Source organism: Nicotiana sylvestris, chromosome 7 (assembly GCF_000393655.2).
Source record: "Nicotiana sylvestris chromosome 7, ASM39365v2, whole genome shotgun sequence".
Classification (NCBI taxonomy): Eukaryota; Viridiplantae; Streptophyta; class Magnoliopsida; order Solanales; family Solanaceae; genus Nicotiana; species Nicotiana sylvestris.
In genome coordinates, this window is record NC_091063.1 from 2,873,663 (window position 1) to 2,893,869 (window position 20,207).

A 20,207-nucleotide genomic window follows, 5' to 3' on the forward strand; every position below is an offset into this window, starting at 1 on the left:
GTATTGCTTCCCCCCACAAGTTCCGTGGTAAACCAGAGCTTATCAACAACGCATTCATCATCTCTTTCAATGTTCGATTCTTTCTCTCCGCAATTCCATTAGATTGTGGAGAGTAAGGGGAAGTTGTTTGGTGAATAATGCCATTCTCCAAAAATATTTCTTCCAAAGGAGATTCATATTCGTCACCCCTATTACTTCTTATCATTTTGATCTTTTTGCTTAGTTGTGTTTCAACTTCACTCTTGTATTGCTTGAAAGCATCAATTTCCTCATCTTTACTATTAATTAAATAAACATAGAAATATCTCGTACTATCATCAATAAAAGTAATAAAATACTTTTTCCCACCGCGAGATGGTGTTGACTTCATGTCGCAAATATCTGTATGAATTAAGTCTAAAGGACTTGAATTCCTTTCAACGGACTTATAAGGATGCTTAACATACTTTGATTCCACACATATTTGACATTTACAATTAATGCAATCAAATTTTGGCAATACTTCTAAATTTATCATTTTTCGCAATGTTTTGAAGTTGACGTGACCTAAGCGTGCATGCCATAAAATGTTTGACTCAAGTAAGTAAGAAGAAGCATTAACTTTATTTATAGGAACTGCTATTACATTTAGCTTAAAAGGCCCTCATTCAGGTAACTTTTTCCTACATAAACATCATTCTTACTTAGTACAACACAATTAGAAACAAAAATACATTTGAATCCATTCTTGACAAGAAGTAAGGTAGACACAAGATTCTTGCGAATTTTTGGAACATGGAGGACTTGGTTTAGAGTCACTATTTTTTCCAACGTCATCTTCAACACAATCTTGCCAACTCCTTCAATTTTGGCCGTAGATGAATTTCCCATGAAGATTGTCTCGTCGGGTCCTGCGGGGGCATAAGAAGAAAATAACTCCTTCTTAGCACAAACATGGCGGGTGGCTCCAGAATCTATCCACCATTCTTTTGGATTTCCTACCAAGTTGCATTCACACAACATGGGACATAAGTCCTCCATTTCATCTTCAATCATGTTAGCTTGATTCTTTTTCTTCTTATCATTCTTTGGCGCACGACAATCCACGGCCTTATGACCAGATTTTCCACAGTTGTGGCAATTACCCTTGAACTTTTTCTTGCTTGGGTAATTCTTTGGTCCAGAAGCCTTCTTCCTCTTCTTATAATGTGGCGCCTCCTCAACAATGTTAGCCCTTATTATTGTCGAGTTTCCACATGACTTCTTTTCAGCATTTTTGTTGTCTTCTTCTAACCTCAAACGAACAATCAAGTCTTCAAGTGTCATCTCCTTCCACTTGTGTTTAAGATAGTTCTTAAAGTCCTTCCACAACGGAGGTAACTTCTCAATGAAAGCGGCGACTTGAAGGCCTCATTTATGACCATACCTTCAATAATAAATTCACAATTAATAACACGAAAAATATTATTAATAAAATTATTGATTCGGGTCATACCTTCAGCAAGGAGATCATGCACAATGACTTGTAATTCTTGGACTTGAGTTATGACCGACCTAGTGTCAATCATCTTGAAATCCAAAAACCTTGCAGCCACGAACTTCTTAAGTCCGGCATCCTCAGTCTTGTACTTCTTCTTAAGCGCATTCCATAATGCTTTTGAAGTTTCCATGACACTATGGACATTGTACAAGCAATCTTCCAAACAACTCAAAATGTAGTTTTGCACAAGAAATCAGAATGTTTCCATGCTTCAGTTACCACAAATCGTTCGTCATCCGGAGTGCCTTCAGCCAGGACCGGAAGATCCTCCTTGATGAATCGCTGCAAACTCAACGTAGTCAGATAGAAGAGCATATTCATTTGCCAACGTTTGAAGTCAATACCGGAAAACTTTCCGGGTTTTTCTGCTGGTGCCATAGCATGAGCAGGAGTTGAACGGCTTGACGAGGCAGCAACACTCGTAACAGTAGCACCCGTTCCCGCAACATTTCCATTAGTTTGGTTTTCATTCGACATGTTTCTGTAGAGTTGGAAACAAAATAGAACTTTGTTAAATCAGTGAAGTTTTGATATCTTCAAACTGAATACCAAACCAAACACACAACACGTAACAATGGTGAAGTTTTTATATACTTCAAACCCGTACGTTTCTTATTCCAGTAAAGTTTTGTTATACTTTAAATCGGACAGAACAATTATTGGAGTAGAAAGCACGAAGGCTTTAGTCTCCAAACCAGTATACAAAATATAGATAACAGTTTAATATATATATATTCCTTAAGCTTGTTATCAATCCTGTGTGGAAACACAAATTAGGAAGAAACTAAAGAAAAACTGTTAGAAGGAAAAACTGGAACAAAAAACAGTAAACAATAAGAAATATTCTGAGTCCACAATTTTCTTGTGCGTCCTTAAGGAATTTTAACCCCCTCACACATTGCCAAGGTAATGGATTAAATCCTCCCTGGATAAAACAGAATAAACCTTCCTGCAACAGTGGCAATACAAACTGCAGGATACCAACGAACTCAAAGAACGGAGAAAAATCACACTTACGAATTTGAGAGAGAGAGACTATGAATTAGGATGCAGTGTATTCAGAAAGAAAGAAGTTCTGGAGTGTTTTTTTTCGTATATCGAAAATGGAGTCTTGCCCCAGAATTTATAGGCAATTATCAGAAGAGGTGTCTGGAAAAGGTGCCTTTTCAGAAGAATACGCTGCCCGCCGCGGTTCTACCGCGACCGCGGCAAAACCGCGGTAGCGGTAGAACCGCGGCCAGAGTGACCCTCTGAATCTTCAGCAGGATTCTGGCGTATTTTTAGCAGTGATTTGGAATTTAATTAATTATTAAATAATTAAATAAATTTTGTCCAAAAAATAATCTTATCGATCATTTGCCAAATCCAAATCCAAATCGAAAGCCAAAGCCAAAGCCAAAGACGAGCGAGCGAGCGAGCGACGACGGCGCGAGAGTTCATTCTCTTCAACTCCTTTTAAGAGCTTTAAGAAGTGATTCTATATATATGCACACAAATGTGGTTGTCCCTCACCAATGAGGGACAAAGTGCAAGACAAAAGTTCACTTCTTCAAATTTTTCATTTTCCCTCCATTTTGTTTCCCTCCATTTCTAATTCACACTTCTTCTACTTTAAAGCCCAATGGCTTAAAGTCCACCAGGTTTGTTGCTAATGGATACTCGTGGCCAAGTTAATTTGATTCTTTTTGTTTGTCTATTTGGAATGCGCAAATTGTTCCTTAGTCATTTGTAATTCAGTAGCAGATTTGTTTAAACGTTGATATGTCATGTCTGATTTTGAAGGACAGAACCTTTTAGGTATATACCAAACTGAACATGAATGCTTAATCATATGATTCCTTACCAATTCGTTATATGAACATGAACATCATGGATGTATTTTTGTTTAATTAGTGGTTCTGATAGTGTATTTGTCAACTTTACTCGTTGATTTTCTTGTTTTGACTTCTTTTGTCTATAACTAGTTTTAAATCATAAATAGAATAGCAAGAACTTGTGAAGTTGTAAATAACTTGTTAATAAGAGCTAATGATTCTCAAACACTCCATATTCCATATATCACGACTCTGCAATAATCGTAAACTTAGAAAGAAATAATTATGAATATCGTAGTTTCCTTAAGGCGCGATTAATTAACTATCGTGACTATGGGTACGGTTCCCGTGGCATAGTCATGGTACATAATTTTAAATTCGGATGTGTATTTCATGTGACCCGACCACAACTTTGAAAATTAATAAACATGTCATGAACTGCGGGCACATTTCATCTAGTGTGGTTTGCAACGTGTACCAAAACGGCAAGTGTACGACAATCGTAACTTGTTCAAGAAATAATTTCATAAACCCTAAAAAGCAGTTCTATAAGTAATTAAAAGCGGTTATAAAGATAAAAATGCACAGTAGGTTTAAAACTTGTAATTGATCAGATAATTAGGCCAATTATTAATAGTTAAGTGACCGTGCTAGAACCACAGAACCCGAGAATGCCTAACACCTTCTCCCGGGTTAACAGAATTCCTTACCCGAATTTCTAGTTTCGCAGACTTTTAAATAAAGTCAATTTTCCTCGATTTGGAATTTAAAAATAAACCGGTAACTTGGGACACCATAAATTATTCCAAGTGGAGACTTTGATTAAATTAAATAATCTCATTGCGATTTATGTCACTTAAATTGGAAAAACTCTCTTATATACTCCTTGGGTGTAAAAAAGGAGGTGTGACAACACTTTAAATGGGCCTATAAACCTGGGGCTCAACTTGACCTTCCTCCCGAATCTCATAATACCCTTCATCGACGAGACTTTCAAGAGAACCTTCTCACCGACCATGAATGATACATCACGCGCCTTCTGATCCGCATAACTCTTCTGTCTAGACTGTGTTGTGCGAAGCTTTCCTGAATCAACTTTACATTTTCCAAGGCATCTTTCACCAAGTTTGTACCGTACAATTTAGCCTCACCAGGCTCAAACCACCCGATGGGAGAACAACATCGCCGACCATATAAAGCCTCAAATGGAGCCATCTCGATAATGGACTGATAGCTGTTGTTGTAAGAAAACTCGGCCAAGGGCAAGAACTGATCCCACTGCCCTCCAAAGTTAATCACACATGCTCTAAGCATGTCCTCCTAAATCTTAATTGTCTGCTCCGACTGTCCGTCGGTCTGGGGATGGAATGCTATGTTGAGCTCCACACGGGTCCCCAAATCACTCTGAATGACTCTCCAAAATGCGAAGTAAACTGAGGGCCTCTATCTAATATGATGGAAACGGGCACACTGTGCAACCGAATTATATCCCAAATGTAGATTTGTGCCAACCTCTCTGAAGAATAAGTAGTCGCTACTGGAATAAAGTGGGCCGACTTGGTCAACCTATCAACAATGACCCACACTACGTCAAACTTCTGCAAGGTCCGCGACAACCCAACCACGAAGTCCATAGTAATGTGCTCTCACTTCCACTCAGGTATAGGCATCTGTTGAAGTAGGCCACCTGGCCTATGGTGTTCATACTTAACCTGCTAGCAATTCAAACACCTAGCCACATACTGCACTATGTCTTTCTTCATCCGCCGCCACCAATAATACTTCCTCAAGTCACGATACATCTTCGTAGCATTCAGATGAATGGAATGTCGTGAACTGTATGCCTCCTCTAGAATCCTCTCCCTCAAGCCATCAATATTAGGAACACATAGGTGACCCTGGAGTTGCAGAATACCATCCTCTCCAATAGAAACCTCCTTGGAAATACCCTGTAGCACCGTCTCTCTAAGAGCTGCCAAATGCGGATCATCAAACTGTCGGGCCTTGATCTTCCCCAATAATGAAGACTGAGTGACCACACACGCAAGGACTCGGCTGGGCTCTGAAATATCCAACCTCACAAGTCTGTTAGCCAAGGACTGAATGTCCAAAGCTAGTGGCCTCTCCTCTGCTGAAATGAATGCCAAGATACCCATACTCTCTGCTTTCCTACTTAAGGCATTTGCGACCATATTTGCCTATCCCGAATGATAAAGAATGGTGATGTCATAATCCTTCAATAACCCAAGCCATCTATGATGCCTCAAATTGAGATCCCTCTGCTTGAACAAATGTTGTAAGTTGTGATGATCAGTATATACCTCACATGACACCCCATACAGATAATGCCTCCATATTTTAAAAGCATGAACAATCGCGACCAACTCTAGATCATGCACAGGATAATTCTTCTCATGAATCTTCAGCTGACACGAATCATATGCAATAACTCGCCCCTCCTGCATCAATATACAACCCAAGCCTACGCGTAAGGCATCGCAATACACAGTATACATCCCAAACTGGAAGTTAACACTAGGAGTGGTGTTGTAGGCAAAGTTGTCTTGAGCTTTTGAAAGCTTGCCTCACAATCATCGGACCAACGGAAAGGAGCACCCTTCTAGGTCAATATAGTCAAAGGTGATGCAATAGATGAAAAGCCCTGCACGAATCGACTGTAATAACCTGCTAACCCCAGGAAATTCCCGATCTCGGTCACTGAAGTAGGATGTGGCCAACTCTGAACTGCCTCAATCTTCTTGGGATCCACCTTAATACCCTCTCCTGACATAATATGCCCCAAGAATGCCACTGACTCTAGCCAAAACTCCACTTGGAGAACTTAGCATATAGCTTCTACTCTCGCAAGGTCTGAAGCACAACTCTCTAATGATGCTCATGCTCCCCCAAGCTACGTGAGTATATCAAGATGTCATCAATGAAGACAATAACAAAGGAATCAATATAAGGTCTGAACACCTTATTCATCAAATCCATAAAAGCTGCTGGGGTATTAGTCAAGCCAAAGGACATCACCAAAAACTCATAATAACTATATCTAGTATGGAAAGCAGTCTTCGGAACATCTAAGTCCCGAATCTTCAACTGATGGTACCCAGGTCTCAAGTCGATCTTAAAGAACACCTTAGCACCCTGCAACTAGTCGAAAAAATCATCAATGCGCGGTAACGGGTACTTGTTCTTGATGGTAGCCTTGTTCAACTGATGGTAATCAATGCACATCCGCATGGTCCCATCCTTATTCTTTACAAACAACACTGGTGCACCCCAAGGTGACACACTTGGTCTAACAAACCCCTTTGCTAACAACTCCTCAAGCTGCTCCTTCAACTCCTTCAACTCTTTTGGAGCCATACGGTATGGTGGAAACGATATAGGCTGGGTACCTAGAGATAAATCAATACAAAAATCAATATCACGATCTGGTGGCATGCTAAGAAGGTCAAAAGGAAATACACCGGTGAACTCCTGGACTATTGGAACTGGATCAATCATCGGAGACTCTGCGGTGGTGTCCTAAACATAAGCTAGATAATCCAAACAGCCCTTCTTGACCATATGTCGAGCCTTCAAAAAAGATATAACCCGACTAGATGTATTAACTGAGGAACCCTTCCACTCCAACTTTGGCAACTCTAGCATTGCTAATGTAACAGTCTTGGCATGGCAATCTAGAATGGTGTGATATGGAGATAACCAATCTATGCCCAGGATGACCTTAAAGTCGGTTATATCAAGCAACAAAAGATCTGCTCTAGTCTCGAAATCATAGAATGTGACCACACAGGACTAGTAGATTTGATCCACAACAACAGAATCGCCCACAATAATGGACACATGAATAGGAGTACCCAAAGGCTCATAAGGAATAACCAAGAAATGAGCAAACAGAGATGACACATATGAATAAGTAGACCCTGGATCAAATAGCACTGAAGCATCCCTACCACAGACGGAAATAATACATGTGATAACAGCATCTGAGGCCAATGCATCTACTTTGGCCGGAATGGCATAGAATCTGGCTAGAGCGCCGGCTGGTTGGCCTCCACCTGACTAAGCAATAGCTGGCTGACCACTCCCTGTCTGGCATTCACCTCTAGGCGGTTGGGCAACCGGTGTTGTAATCATGGGTTGTTGACCCTACTGTATTGCCTTGCCCCGAAGCCTCGGGCAATATCTCCTCATATGACAAAGGTCTTCACACTCAAAACAACCCCGCGGTGCGGTGACCTACTGCCCTGATGGCCTGCCCACTGGAAAAAGCCTAAATAGCTGGTGGACGGTATGAACTCTCAGGCATAGCACTGAAATAGGAACCGGAAGAACTTTGTGGACCTGAATACCCACTGGAGGAACCCTGAATAATTGGCGGACAATAGGAACTCTCTGGGATGGCGCTGAGATAGGGGAGTGCTGGAGCACCTCGAGGAGGTGGTGGTGCTAAATATGGGGGCCTGCTAGGCTGACCCCTCCCAAACTGACCTCTGCCCCTAGCCGGGCACCTCTGAACTCTTCGGAGAATCTAGCCCTCTTGTCCTGCTGCATTTGCTCCCTACCTCTTAGACGGTAGCCCTCAATCCTCCGAGCAATCTCCACCACTATCAGATAAGGAGTCCCCATCTCCACCTCTCGGGCCATGTTGGCCTTAATGCCAGAATGCAACCCTGCAACGAACCTCCACACCCTCTCTACATCAGTAGGAAGTATCATCAGTGCATGGCGGGATAACTCAGAAAATCTCGCCTCATAGTCGGTCACTGACATCTAACCCTGCTCAAGCTGCTCAAACTAATACCGTAGCTCTTCTTTCTCAGAGGGTGGGATATACCTGTCCAGGAATAACTGTGTGAACTGACCCCAAGTGATGGGAGGAGAACCTGTTGGCCTACCAAGAACATAAGACTTCCACCATCTACGGGCCCTATCCTCCAGCTAGAAAGTAGTGAAGTCAACCCCATGAGACTCCAATATCCTCATGTTGTGCAGTCTGTCCCTACACCTATCAATGAAATCCTGGGCATCCTCATGACTCTTACCCCCTAAGATAGGAGGGTGTAGCCTATTCCATCTGTCCAATAACTTCTGCGGGTCACCATCCGAAGCTGGTCTAGGCTCGGGTACCACTGCAGCAACTGACTGAGTCCTATCTGCGGGTAGTGCACCCGAAGTCTGATACACTACAGTTGCATGACTAGGAGCCTGAGCAGTAGGGGTCTGTGCTCCCTCTCCCGCCTGGGATGTAGCTGGATCCACTGGAAATAAACCAGCCTGAGTTATGAAGTCCATGACCTGCAACATACGGCCCATGACCTCCTAGAAACCCGGTATTATCATAAAGTCCATCGGGGTAGGCTCAGCTGCGGGCACATCGCCCTGATCTTTAATAATAGGATCTCCTACAGGATCCACCAGTGGTGCTACTGGGGCAGCTCTGGGATGCCCTCGTCTCCTACCTCGGGTCGGTGCCCTCCCTCAGACTCTAGCAATGGCGGGAGCAGCTCCTCCTAGGTCTAGAACATCTGTCATGCGTGCACTCACTATTGTGAGATAATAGAAGAGGGAAATTTAGTATAACAACCATTGCACGATAGGAAATGAATAAAGAGTAGTTTTCTAACACCTTATAGCCTCTCGAAGATAAATATAGACGTATCCGTACTAATCCGCAACACACTATTAAGTTTGCCCATGACTGGTGAGACCTACGTGAACCTAGTGCTCTGATACCATGTTGTCACGACCCAATTTCATTATAGGTCATGATGGCGCCCAACACCGTTGTCAGGCAAGCCAACCTGAAGATATTAGTATGTTCTCATTTTACTTTACCGAAACAACTCCAGCATTTTCTTAACTTGAATTTAAAACAAGTGATAATTAGCAACTTAAAGTAATAAAATATACAACCCAAAAGAATAGTCTACCAATGTATGTGCCAAGACTTGGTGTCACAAGTATATGGGCATCTAGTATAATATACAAAAGAATAAATCTATCATACTATCTAAAATAGAATAGACAGTCAAAACAAATAGAGCCTTCATCATGCTGCTGAACGTCATAGGAAGGGAGCAGCTCACCGTGGAATCTCGGCCTAATATCAACGATGCATACCAGATGGGTAACCAGATGTACCTGTCTCAGATCCTGTACAATTAAGTACAGAAGCATAGTAAGAGTACATAAACAACATGTACCCAACAAGTATCCAGTCTAACCTCGAAGAAGTAGTGACGAGGGGTCGACTTGACACTTACTAAGGTCAATACCAATAATAATTAAAGACTTACACGAAGCATGGATAATGTCACAGGGGTGATTTGTGTCACTCAAACTTAGCCCGAGGTTCACCTCTGTGCGTCAGTCAAACCTAGCCTTGACTTCAGCCTTTCCAACACTTAGTTTTATTTTTAGGGACGTTTTCACTTAGAATGAGGCAGCAAAATAGTAGATAAAGGCACACACGATATACAGGAATTTCTTCCCAACTTGTATTAATAAGTGAATACAAGAACACAACAGCCAAACCTATGGCCGAGACAAAGAATTCCCTAATTCCCTGCCCCAAAATGGTTTTCCCACCCTTAGGAAATAACTTAGACGTATTTGGCTTCACAATGCCTTAGACTAAGTTTTCTGCCCCGTTTTGGACAGCCTAGGCAAGAATTTATAAGGCTACAATCAGTTGACAAGCCCCAACTAATGGCCAACAAGTTAAGACAAAGTACAAAAATGTGGGCACACTTTTAGGCCATGATCAGCATGTCTTGGAAGAGGTTGCAACTGCCAACTGCTTCCCATGTGCTTGGCACATGTTTTCCAACTGTTGCTTGTGCACAACTTGGTCTGATTTTTGCCCAACTGCTTTGTGCCAAGGCTGGCATTGCACCCAACTTTGCCTTTCACACTGCTCCGCGCCAATGTCATTGCCACATCTCGCCACCCACTGACTTAGCCGCACACGTTCATTGTCAAAGTTGCCCACCCATGTCAAGTTGCCCCCGACTTGATCAAATCTGCCCATATCATTTGTCATTGCTTGTCCCGCCTTGTCCTGCCTTGCTTTGCCATGTCTTTTCCCCTGCTTGACATAGCTTTGCCTTGCCATTTTTTTGCCAACCCGCACATCTAATTAAAATGCGCCTTGCTTCCGTTCAAGGTGCGTTTGTCGAACCCGCACTGTCCGTCATGCCGAGCAGCCCATCATGATGTTGCCCAATTTTTCAGGTTGTGTGCCAAGGCCATCATGAAAATCCTTGTCACAACCCACACTGTCGAGGGCCTTTGTCAAGGGGTTAACAAACGACCCCCACCAGAAGAATTCGTCGTCCTCGATGAAGCAGTTTGCGCATTTTTCAGCACCACCATAGGTCCCAAATATGTTGTTGCTTGGCCATGTTCTTTCTCGTTTTGCTCATCTTTACTCTTTTCTTCATCAAACAACGTTGAAATCCATTCAATTCTTGGACAATCCCTTGCCATGTGTGGCTCTTTGCAAATAAAATAGCCAGCAAACTTGTTGTTTTGTCCATTGTTTGTTGAAGGTCCAGCACATTGCTTTCCCTTCTCATTGCCATTTCCCTTAACAATATTACCCTTGTCATTTCCTTTTTTCCTCCACTCTTTTACTTTGTCCTTGTTCCCGTTTTTGGACTTTAAAGTAGTAGAGAAGCAGAACCATCTTGTCCCAAACAGAAATCACCCAACACATCCGCAACAGCAATGGCACTAGGAAGGTCTTTCACATTTTTCCTTCGGAGTTCCATTTGCGCCTGTGACTGCAACCCGTAAAGGAAATTATGCAGCTTGTCTTCCTCAGACATGTTGCTAATATCCAGCATCAAAGAACTAAAATCCTTGACGTAATCCCTGACCATTCCAGTTTGTTTCAACTTCTTCAAACGGTCTCTAGCTATCCAACCCGCATTGCTAGGAAAGAATTGATCCTTCAACTCTTTCTTCAGCCCTTCCCAAGAGTCAATCTTCGGCCTACTAGCACTTACATCATCTGCCACGCGCGTACGCCACCACAACTTTGCATTATCCACCAAGTACATAGTCGTAATGGGGACTTTGTCTTCATCTTGCACTTTGGCAGCATGGAAGTACTATTCCATATACCACGGGAAGTTTTCAAGTTTCTTGGCACTCCTTGCGCCATTAAACTCTTTAGGCTCCGGAATTCTGACCTTGGTACGATCTGCTCCACGCTGTGCTTCATCATTGCCAACAGCACGACGTAGCAACCCATTTTCCGTTTTCAGATCTGTGCACTCCTGGCTCAGCCTGTTCATCTCGGCCTCAAGATATACGAGACGAGTCAAGATAGTCAGAAATTGATCCCCATCAACAGTTCTGACGAGTGCCTCTAATGCAGTAACCTTTTCCCTCAGTTCTGCATTGCCACCAGCCTTTCTTCACAAAATTCAACCACTGAACATTGTGTCTTCGCCCCGATCCAGCCACGCTCTGATACCAATAGTCACAGGGGTGATTTGTGTCACTCGAACTTAGCCCGAGGTTCACCTTTGTGTTGCAGTCAAACCCAGCCTTGACTTCAGCCTTTCCAACACTTAGTTTTATTTTTAGGGACGTTTTCACTTAGAATGAAAATAGGCAGCAAAATAGTAGATAAAGGCACACACAATATACAGGAATTTTTTCCCAACTTGTATTAATAAGTGAATACAAGAACACAATAGCCAACCCTATGGCCAAGACAAAGAATTCCCTAATTCCCTGCCCCAAAATGGCTTTCCCACCCTTAGGAAATGACTTAGACGTATTTGGCTTCACAATGCCTTAGACTAAGTTTTCTGCCCCGTTTTGGACAGCCTAGGCAAGAATTTATAAGGCTACAATCAGTTGACAAGCCCCAACTGATGGACAACAAGTTAAGACAAAGTACAGAAACATGGGCACACTTTTAGGCCATGATCAGTATGTCTTGGAAGAGGTTGCAACTGCCAACTGCTTCCCATGTGCTTGGCACATGTTTTCTAACTGCTGCTTGTGCACAGCTTGGTCTGATTTTCGCCCAGCTGCTTTGTACCAAGGCTGGCATTGTGCCCAACCTTGCCTTTGACACTGCTCCGCGCCAATGTCATTTCCACAGCTCGCCACCCACTGACTTAGCCGCACACGTTCATTGTCAAAGCTGCCCGCCCATGTCAAGTCGCCCCCGACTTGATCAAATATGCCCGTATCATTTGTCATTGCTTGTCCCGCCTTGTCTTGCCTTGCCATGTCTTTGGCCCTGCTTGACATGGCTTTGCCTTGCCATTGTTTTGCCAACCCGCACATCTAAGTAAAATGCGCCTTGCTTCCGTTCAAGGTGCGTTTGTCGAACCCTGCACTGTCCGTCATGCCGAGCAGCCCATCATGATGTTGCCCAATTTTTCAGGTTGTGTGCCAAGGCCATCATGAAAATCCTTGTCACAACCCATACCTTCCAAGGACCTTTGTCAAGGGGCTAATAGATAACATGGACATAATGGCAAGCTCAGAATTTAAAGAGAACGGTATATCAGTTTCAGTCATGTCTTACATTAGTTGCACTTCAAGGCATTTAACAGAGTAAGTCATGGATAAGAGTTCACATAAATATCATGCGCACATTATGCCGAGGTCGTACGGCCCGGTCCAACATAAAAGAAACTGTGTACTGCCAGAGGGTCGAATGGCGCAAACCATAGATGCATCTATTTCTACCGAGGCGATCGGCCCGATCCACAATAATCAATTATTATCAAGAAGGCACATAAATGCGCAATTATATTCAAATAAGTTCACACAAGTTTTCAAGTAAGTCCTTACGTTAGTTTATGTTTATTTTTAACCCCTAACATGTCCTAAGTGATCTAATTAGCATGAAAGAATATAAGCATTTGCAAGTGTGGCATAATACGGGTCCTAAACTACCCAGACAATTAGCATAATAGTATCTATGCACAGACTCTCGTCACCACGTACGTACGTAGCCCCTGCAAACAATCACATACATTTATTTGATTCACTTAGGGGTTTATTTAACTCTTACGAGGTTAGAAAGGAGACTCACCTCGCTCCAAAGCTTACTTCCAATACCAAGAACTAGTCAATACAAGCTCAAACCCTCAATTTGGAGCCGAACGATCCAAAACTAATTAAACGGGGTAAGAACTAGTCAATACAAGCTCAAGAGTTCATATTCCAACTATTAAAGTAATATCCCAACCCTAAATACAAGTTTCCTAAAATTCACCCCTGGGCCCACGTGCCCGGATTCCAGAAATTATTGAGGGAAATTGTTACCCATAACCTAAGGATCAAGGATACATGATTTCTACTTCATTCCATAACAAATTTCGTGGTTAAATCTTATTTTTATCAAAACCCTAGGTTTTTACTCTAATCCCATAATTTTCACTAATCTTTATGTGTTAATCTACCCAAAACCCAAGTATTAAACTCACATTAAGTAGAAATAACTTTCCTCATAATGCGATGTTGAAATTCTCTCTTTGGAAACTCCCAAATCTCCCAAACAATGAAGGAAATGTGTCAAAAATGACACATTTCCATAGTAAATGAAGGCACTGCCTTCAACGATTTTCGCACATGCGGTTAGGGGACCGCATCTACGGTCTCGCTTCTGCGAGGGAATGCCCGCATCTGCGGATCTGGGCTAGGCTGGCTAGGACCGCTTCTGCGGTTTGGGGTCCACTTTTGCGGACAGGGAGCCGCATCTATGGTTCCTGGGCTTCTCTCCCTTGGCCGCACCTGTGAGGGCTCGACCGCTTCTGCGGTCTCGCACCAGCGGCTGACCAACCGCAGGTGTGGTTATGACAAATACCTGGAGCTTCAGCTCCTTCTAAAATTTTCCAATTTCACTCGAGCCTCCTCTGATTGACGCTCGGGGCCCCCGGGCCCCGCCCGAGCATACCAACAAGTTTGGAATCATATAATGGACTCGCTCGAACCCTCAAAACGCCCGAAACAATGCTAAATCTAAGAATCACCCTTTAAAACCAATTGAATCAAACATATGAACTTCAAGTTCTTCAATTTATCTCCAATGCGACGAAACACACTTACACTACTCGGATTGACACCAAATTTTGCGTGCAAGTCTTACGTGGCAATACGGAACTATTACTGATGTCAGAACTCTGTTCGGACCTCAATAACACAAAAACCTGCTCCAAACCAAATATTTAAGAACTTCAAAATCCTTAAGGAATCAACTTTCACTATTAGGCACCAAAATGCTCCCGGGTCATCCAAAAACCGATCCGGACATACTCCAAAGTCCGAAATTATCATACAAACCTGTTGGAATCTTCAAATTTAGATTCTGAGGTCGTTTACTCAAAACGTTGATCGATGTCAAACTTGGCCTTTTAAGCCAACCTTAAGGAGCCAAGTGTTACGATTTCAACCTAAACTCTTCCAAATCCTGAACCAACCATTTCGCAAGTTATAAATCAGTAAAAGCAAGTACGGGAAGTCTTATCTAGGGTAATAGGGTTCTAAAAAGCAAAACGACTAGGCGGGTCGTTACTGTTTATACATAAGTCAACATCCGGTCAACTTTTCCAACTGAAGCTTTCTATTATGATACTAAGTGTCTCAATTCACTCTAAAATCTCTCTGGACCAGAACTAACTAACTCGTTAAGTCATATAACATCTATAAAGTGCAAAAGGAACAGTAAATAGGGGAATGTGGCTACAACTCTTAAAATTACCGGCCGGATCGTTACACTCCCTTTCCTTTCTCCCTTTTCTAATTTTATCCTAAATGCCTAAAAATCTAAGGTTCTTTCATGCCTAAAAACCTAGTTTTTATGTGTGTGTGTTTGTGTGTGTAGTCGGGTTCTTGGGTACTGAGTTTATAGACCCAGTTGAATATGTCTTCATCGTTTACTTTAATTTTAGAGGATTATTATTAGATTTTGAACTTGATTTAGCTTTATGAAATCTGAAAGATTTCATCTTTTTTCTTAGTTGCTGATCATTACGAATATGTTAGGTTGCTTTTTCTTTTTTTGTAATGATAGACTAGAGGAATATAATTATGGGGCAAATGTGATCGACTAGAGGAATTAGCCTTTTGTAGTTTTGATACAATATTAAAAACTACTGAAATCTGTAATTGAAAATGCTCACAGCTCGCGTGTAGTCTTCGGAAAGTACGTAGAATCCCTTTTTTGCATTCATACACATTCGATACCTATAGAATCTAATACTCTATGAAACGTATGAAATATTTTTAGCTTGACACAAATAAAATACTAGTAGTTCAGTAAAATTTGCTTGAAAATGATCTTGGGATCATTCATTAATAATTTGCTTGTAAATGGTTTTCGGATCATTCATTAATAATTTGCTTGAAAATGGTCTTTGAATCATTCTTTGGAGATGTTGTCTATGGCATTGGGGCAGTATAAATATGTGAATAGATCTAAAGATGTTACAAAAGACAAAGTTTAAATGGTTACACAACCAAAGTAGGGAACCAGTTTGCAGATCCTCTAATTTCTAGTAAGCGAGTTAACTTCAAGCACTTTTTATATTGCTTAGGAGGAAGAACCTAATATTTTCTAGAGTAGACATATCACATCTATTTTGCTTTGGAATATTCATATAGTTTCGACAGGTATTCATCCAAATCTTCACAAGTAACTAGGGAAGTTTAGAATCTCCCTAAGTCACTGTCTAGCTTCAAACGCTTAGCGCTTTTGTGCATTACTCTTTTTAGCTTGAGTTCAATCCTTTTTGGGGTTTTAATCTTTTTATCTAGAGTAATTCAAGACTAAGGTTCGCATTGAAAATTTGAAATTTCTCTGAGATGCTTCCCATTTCTCATCAAAGTCACTTGCTGTTCAAACTGTGAAATCCTTTCTTAGGATTCTTAAATTTGAGCAGAGAGCTTATCTTATACCACTTGTAAAAAAAGATTGTTTCTTTGGAGGAGTTTTCCCAATAATATGACCATTTAATTTTAGTTAATTGCTACTAGCGAGAGTTCAAGTAGCACTCATGTCCCTGCATATTCTTAAGCAGATATTATAACGTCATGTGATCTAATTCGCTTCTATTATCATATTTCCTGTTGTTATTATTTAGTACTACAATTCTAATAAATTTAGTTTTCTCTGATCAGTGGTTTGGTTTTTTTTACATCTTTTGTTTTACCGGCATAATTTTTTAAGTATAATTATCACTTTTTTTGCTCCTTTTGAAAATTGGACCAGGAAATGAAGATACAAAAAGCGTGAAAGAAGACAAAATTAGGTTATAAGCCTTGAGGTAACTTCATTTGCTAATCTCTAAGTTGGTTTCAGTTTTTAATTATAAGTTAAGCTGTTAAATTGCTAGAACAACTACATGAATTCATATTGTTTTTACCTTGATAAAAAATGCTTTTATTATGAATATTATATCTATCATCCAAGAGATTTTATCAAAAGAACATATCTATACCTATATTATAAGTGGAAATAATCAGGCAGCTCATAGTCAACATGTCTGTCTTGTCACGATCCAAGCTACCATATCGTGATGGCACCTATCGTGGTACTAGGCAAGCCGACTCTTTAACAAAACTAACACGATATTTCATTTCAAAGATAAATTTAAGCTATTTAATAATAAAACTTCATAAAAAAATTCTGAATAACAAAAGTGCTGAAAGGAAAGCCCGACATCGGGTGTCACTAGTCATAAGCATCTACTACAATCTGTCCAAAAATACTGAGACTAACATAGTCTAGAAATGTAACTACAAACAACTATAGGAAGATAGGAGGAAGAAGAGCAGGGTTGCGATCGCCAGTAGCTACCTTGCTAACTCCGAGAAGATCTACAGCTGGAATAGTCAACGGTCGTTACTAGGTATTGATACGCTTGGATTTGCACACAAGGTGCAGGGAGTAACGTGAGTACACAAACTCAGTAAGTAACCAAAGTAAATAAAGACTGAGAAGTAGTGACGAGGAATTAAACATTTAAACTTCATATCATGAAATCTCAGTAAAATACAACATGCTTTTAAAAATCAGGGTTTGAACCAAATTATTTCGTTTAAACTTAGTTCCAGTAAAATCATTTGAAAATATTTTTCAACAGTTCTCCAACAAAGGCTCAATGCAGCAGTAAGCAAGATGATGAGATCATAAACAACCCCTCGGGCAAAGCATCACTCATATACAGCCTCTCGGGCAAACCTCAAAGTTACTCGTATACAGCCCCTCGAGCATACCTCACCATCACTCATGTCTTCCAGTCACTCAGCACTCGGCACTCGACACTCGCACTCAATAGGTACCTACGCTCACTGGAGGTGTGCAGAATCCGGAGGGGCTCCTTCATCCAAGCGCTATAACAAGCCAACTCGTGGCATTAATCAATTAGGCTCTCAACCTATATTAAAGCATGTTGTGGCGTGCAACCTGATCCCATAAATATCCTCACAAATCAGGTCCTCAGCCTATATCAAAGCATGTTGCAGCATGCAACCCGATCCCCTAAATATCCTCACAAATTAGAGTTACATGAATTAATTGCTCTAGGTGCCCTAACTCACCTTAATCCGTTAGATGACAACTCTTCAGATACCCAATTTCCAAAAGAAAATGAGTTGTTCCTAATGAATGTCGAAACCCGGACTCCGCGAAGGAAAAAGGGGGTGCGACATACATTGGGCACACATATCCGGCTCTGCATCCTCAATACCCCATCATAACCAATAGTCACATCTATGGCATCATCATGCAGAACCTTATCCTTGAGGACAAGCAAATGAGGACATACTGGCGCTCTCTAATACGATCAAGCAAGGAAGACCGAGAAACCACACAAGCTAGGACCCGACTGGGCTCCAAAGTATCCAACTTTACAAACCGATTGGCCAAAGCCTGAACATCAACCACAAGAGGTCTCTCCCCAATAGGAATAAATGCATGACTGCCCATACTCACCGCCTTCCTACTCAAGGCATCGACCACCATATTGGCCTTTCCCAGATGATACAAAATGGTAATATCATAGTCCTTTAGCAGCTCCAACCATCTCCGCTGCCTCAAATTGAGATCCTTCTGTTTGAACAAGTGCTGGAGGCTACTATGATCAGTAAATACCTCACAAGACACACCATAGATATACGTGTCTCTAAATCTTCAACGTGTGAAAAATGGTAGCCAACTCCAAATCATGAACAGGGTAGTTATTCTCATGGGGCTTCAACTGACGAGAAGCATAAGAAATCACTCTACCCTCCTACATCAACACATACCCAATGCCGACCCGAGAAGCATTGGCCGAATAAATAGAACAGGCACACCCCAAGGTGAGACACTAGGCCGAATAAACCCCTTATTAAGGAGTTCCTGAAGCTGCTCCTTCAATTCCTTTAACTCTGTCAGCTCCATACGATACAGTTGAATAGAAATGGGCAGAGTTCCTGACACCAAATCAATATCGAAGTCAATATCCCTATCCGGTTGAATGCCCGACATGTCTATAGGAAACACATCCGGAAAATCTCTCACTACCGGAACTGAATCAATAGTAAGAGTCTCTGCACTGACATCCCTCACAAAGACCAAATAAGAAAGACAACCCTTCTCAACCATCCACTGGGCCTTCAAGAATGAAATCACTCTACTAGGAACATAATTCGATGAACCTCGCCACTCAATCCGTGGTACCTCCGGCATAGCCAACGTCACCATCTTAGCATGACAGACCAGAATAGCATGATATGGAGATAACCAATCCTTGCTCAATATCACATCAAAATCAATCATACTAAGCAACAAAAGGTCTACTCGGGTCTCCAAACCTCTAATAGTCACCATACAATACCGATATATGCGGTCCACAACAATCGTATCGCCCACAATAGTAGATACATGAACAGATAAAATAAGAGACTCGCGAGGCATATCCAAATAATGAGAAAAATATGACGGCACATGTGAAATAGTGGAACCAGGACCAAATAATACAGAGGCATCCCTGTGGAAAACTGAGACAATACCTGTAATCACAACATCTAAAGCAATAGCATCTGGTCTAGCTATGATTGCCTAGAAACAGGCCTGACCACCACCTGATCGATATCCCCCTCTTGGGCGACCCTTAGCTGACTGTGCGGGTGGTGAAGTAACTGGTGCTGACGTCGATGGCTGACTCCTCTGCTGAGGCGAACCTCCATGACGACCAGGATACTACCTCCACATATTCCCCAATTCCCCACACTCAAACTAACCTCCTGGTGCTGGTGACAGGGACTGAATGGAACCCCTAGCACCAGGATAACTTGTAGAAGAACCTGGCATGGAGGAGCCCTGAACTGATAGAGCACGGGACGATCTCTGGGTTGGGAGGGCACTGAGTAATGAATGTCCGTGATAACAATTGTGAGAACCATGGCCCGATGATGCCTTATGGTGAATTGGGTGAGCTGATTGATCATGTTTGAATAGACATCCTTTGTCATGTTGGAACTGACCCCTATCAGAAGAACCACAAAAACTATCGGATCCACGAGGCCTCTTGGCTTCCCTCTCCAATGTCCCGAGCAATGTCAATAACCTCTTCCAAAGAAGACAGACACCCTATCCCTAGTCATAAGAATCTGTAACTAATATGTGAGGCCATTAACAAACCTCATGATCATCTCTTTAGAGAACCTCATCTCATACTACATCGCAGTCATATCATCCTGACACAACTGCTTGAACTGCCTGCACAGTTCCTCTCTGCGGGACTACGGCACATACTTCTCCAAAAAGACAATGGAGAACTGTTGCTAGGTAAGGGGCGCTGCACTAACAGGCCTACGCCTCTCATAAGCCTTCCACC

General features: G+C 41.9%; 1 protein-coding gene across 1 annotated transcript; it reads right to left on the reverse strand.

Annotated features, from left to right (window-relative positions):
* Positions 1–1,687: 1,687 nt before the first annotated feature.
* Positions 1,688–5,525, reverse strand: LOC138872675 (uncharacterized). Its single transcript, XM_070151085.1, has 2 exons — positions 5,077–5,525; positions 1,688–2,000 (listed from the first exon to the last, which is right to left on the reverse strand). Exons 1-2 carry the CDS (start codon positions 5,523–5,525, stop codon positions 1,688–1,690), a joined length of 762 nt encoding a protein of 253 aa, XP_070007186.1.
* Positions 5,526–20,207: the final 14,682 nt, after the last annotated feature.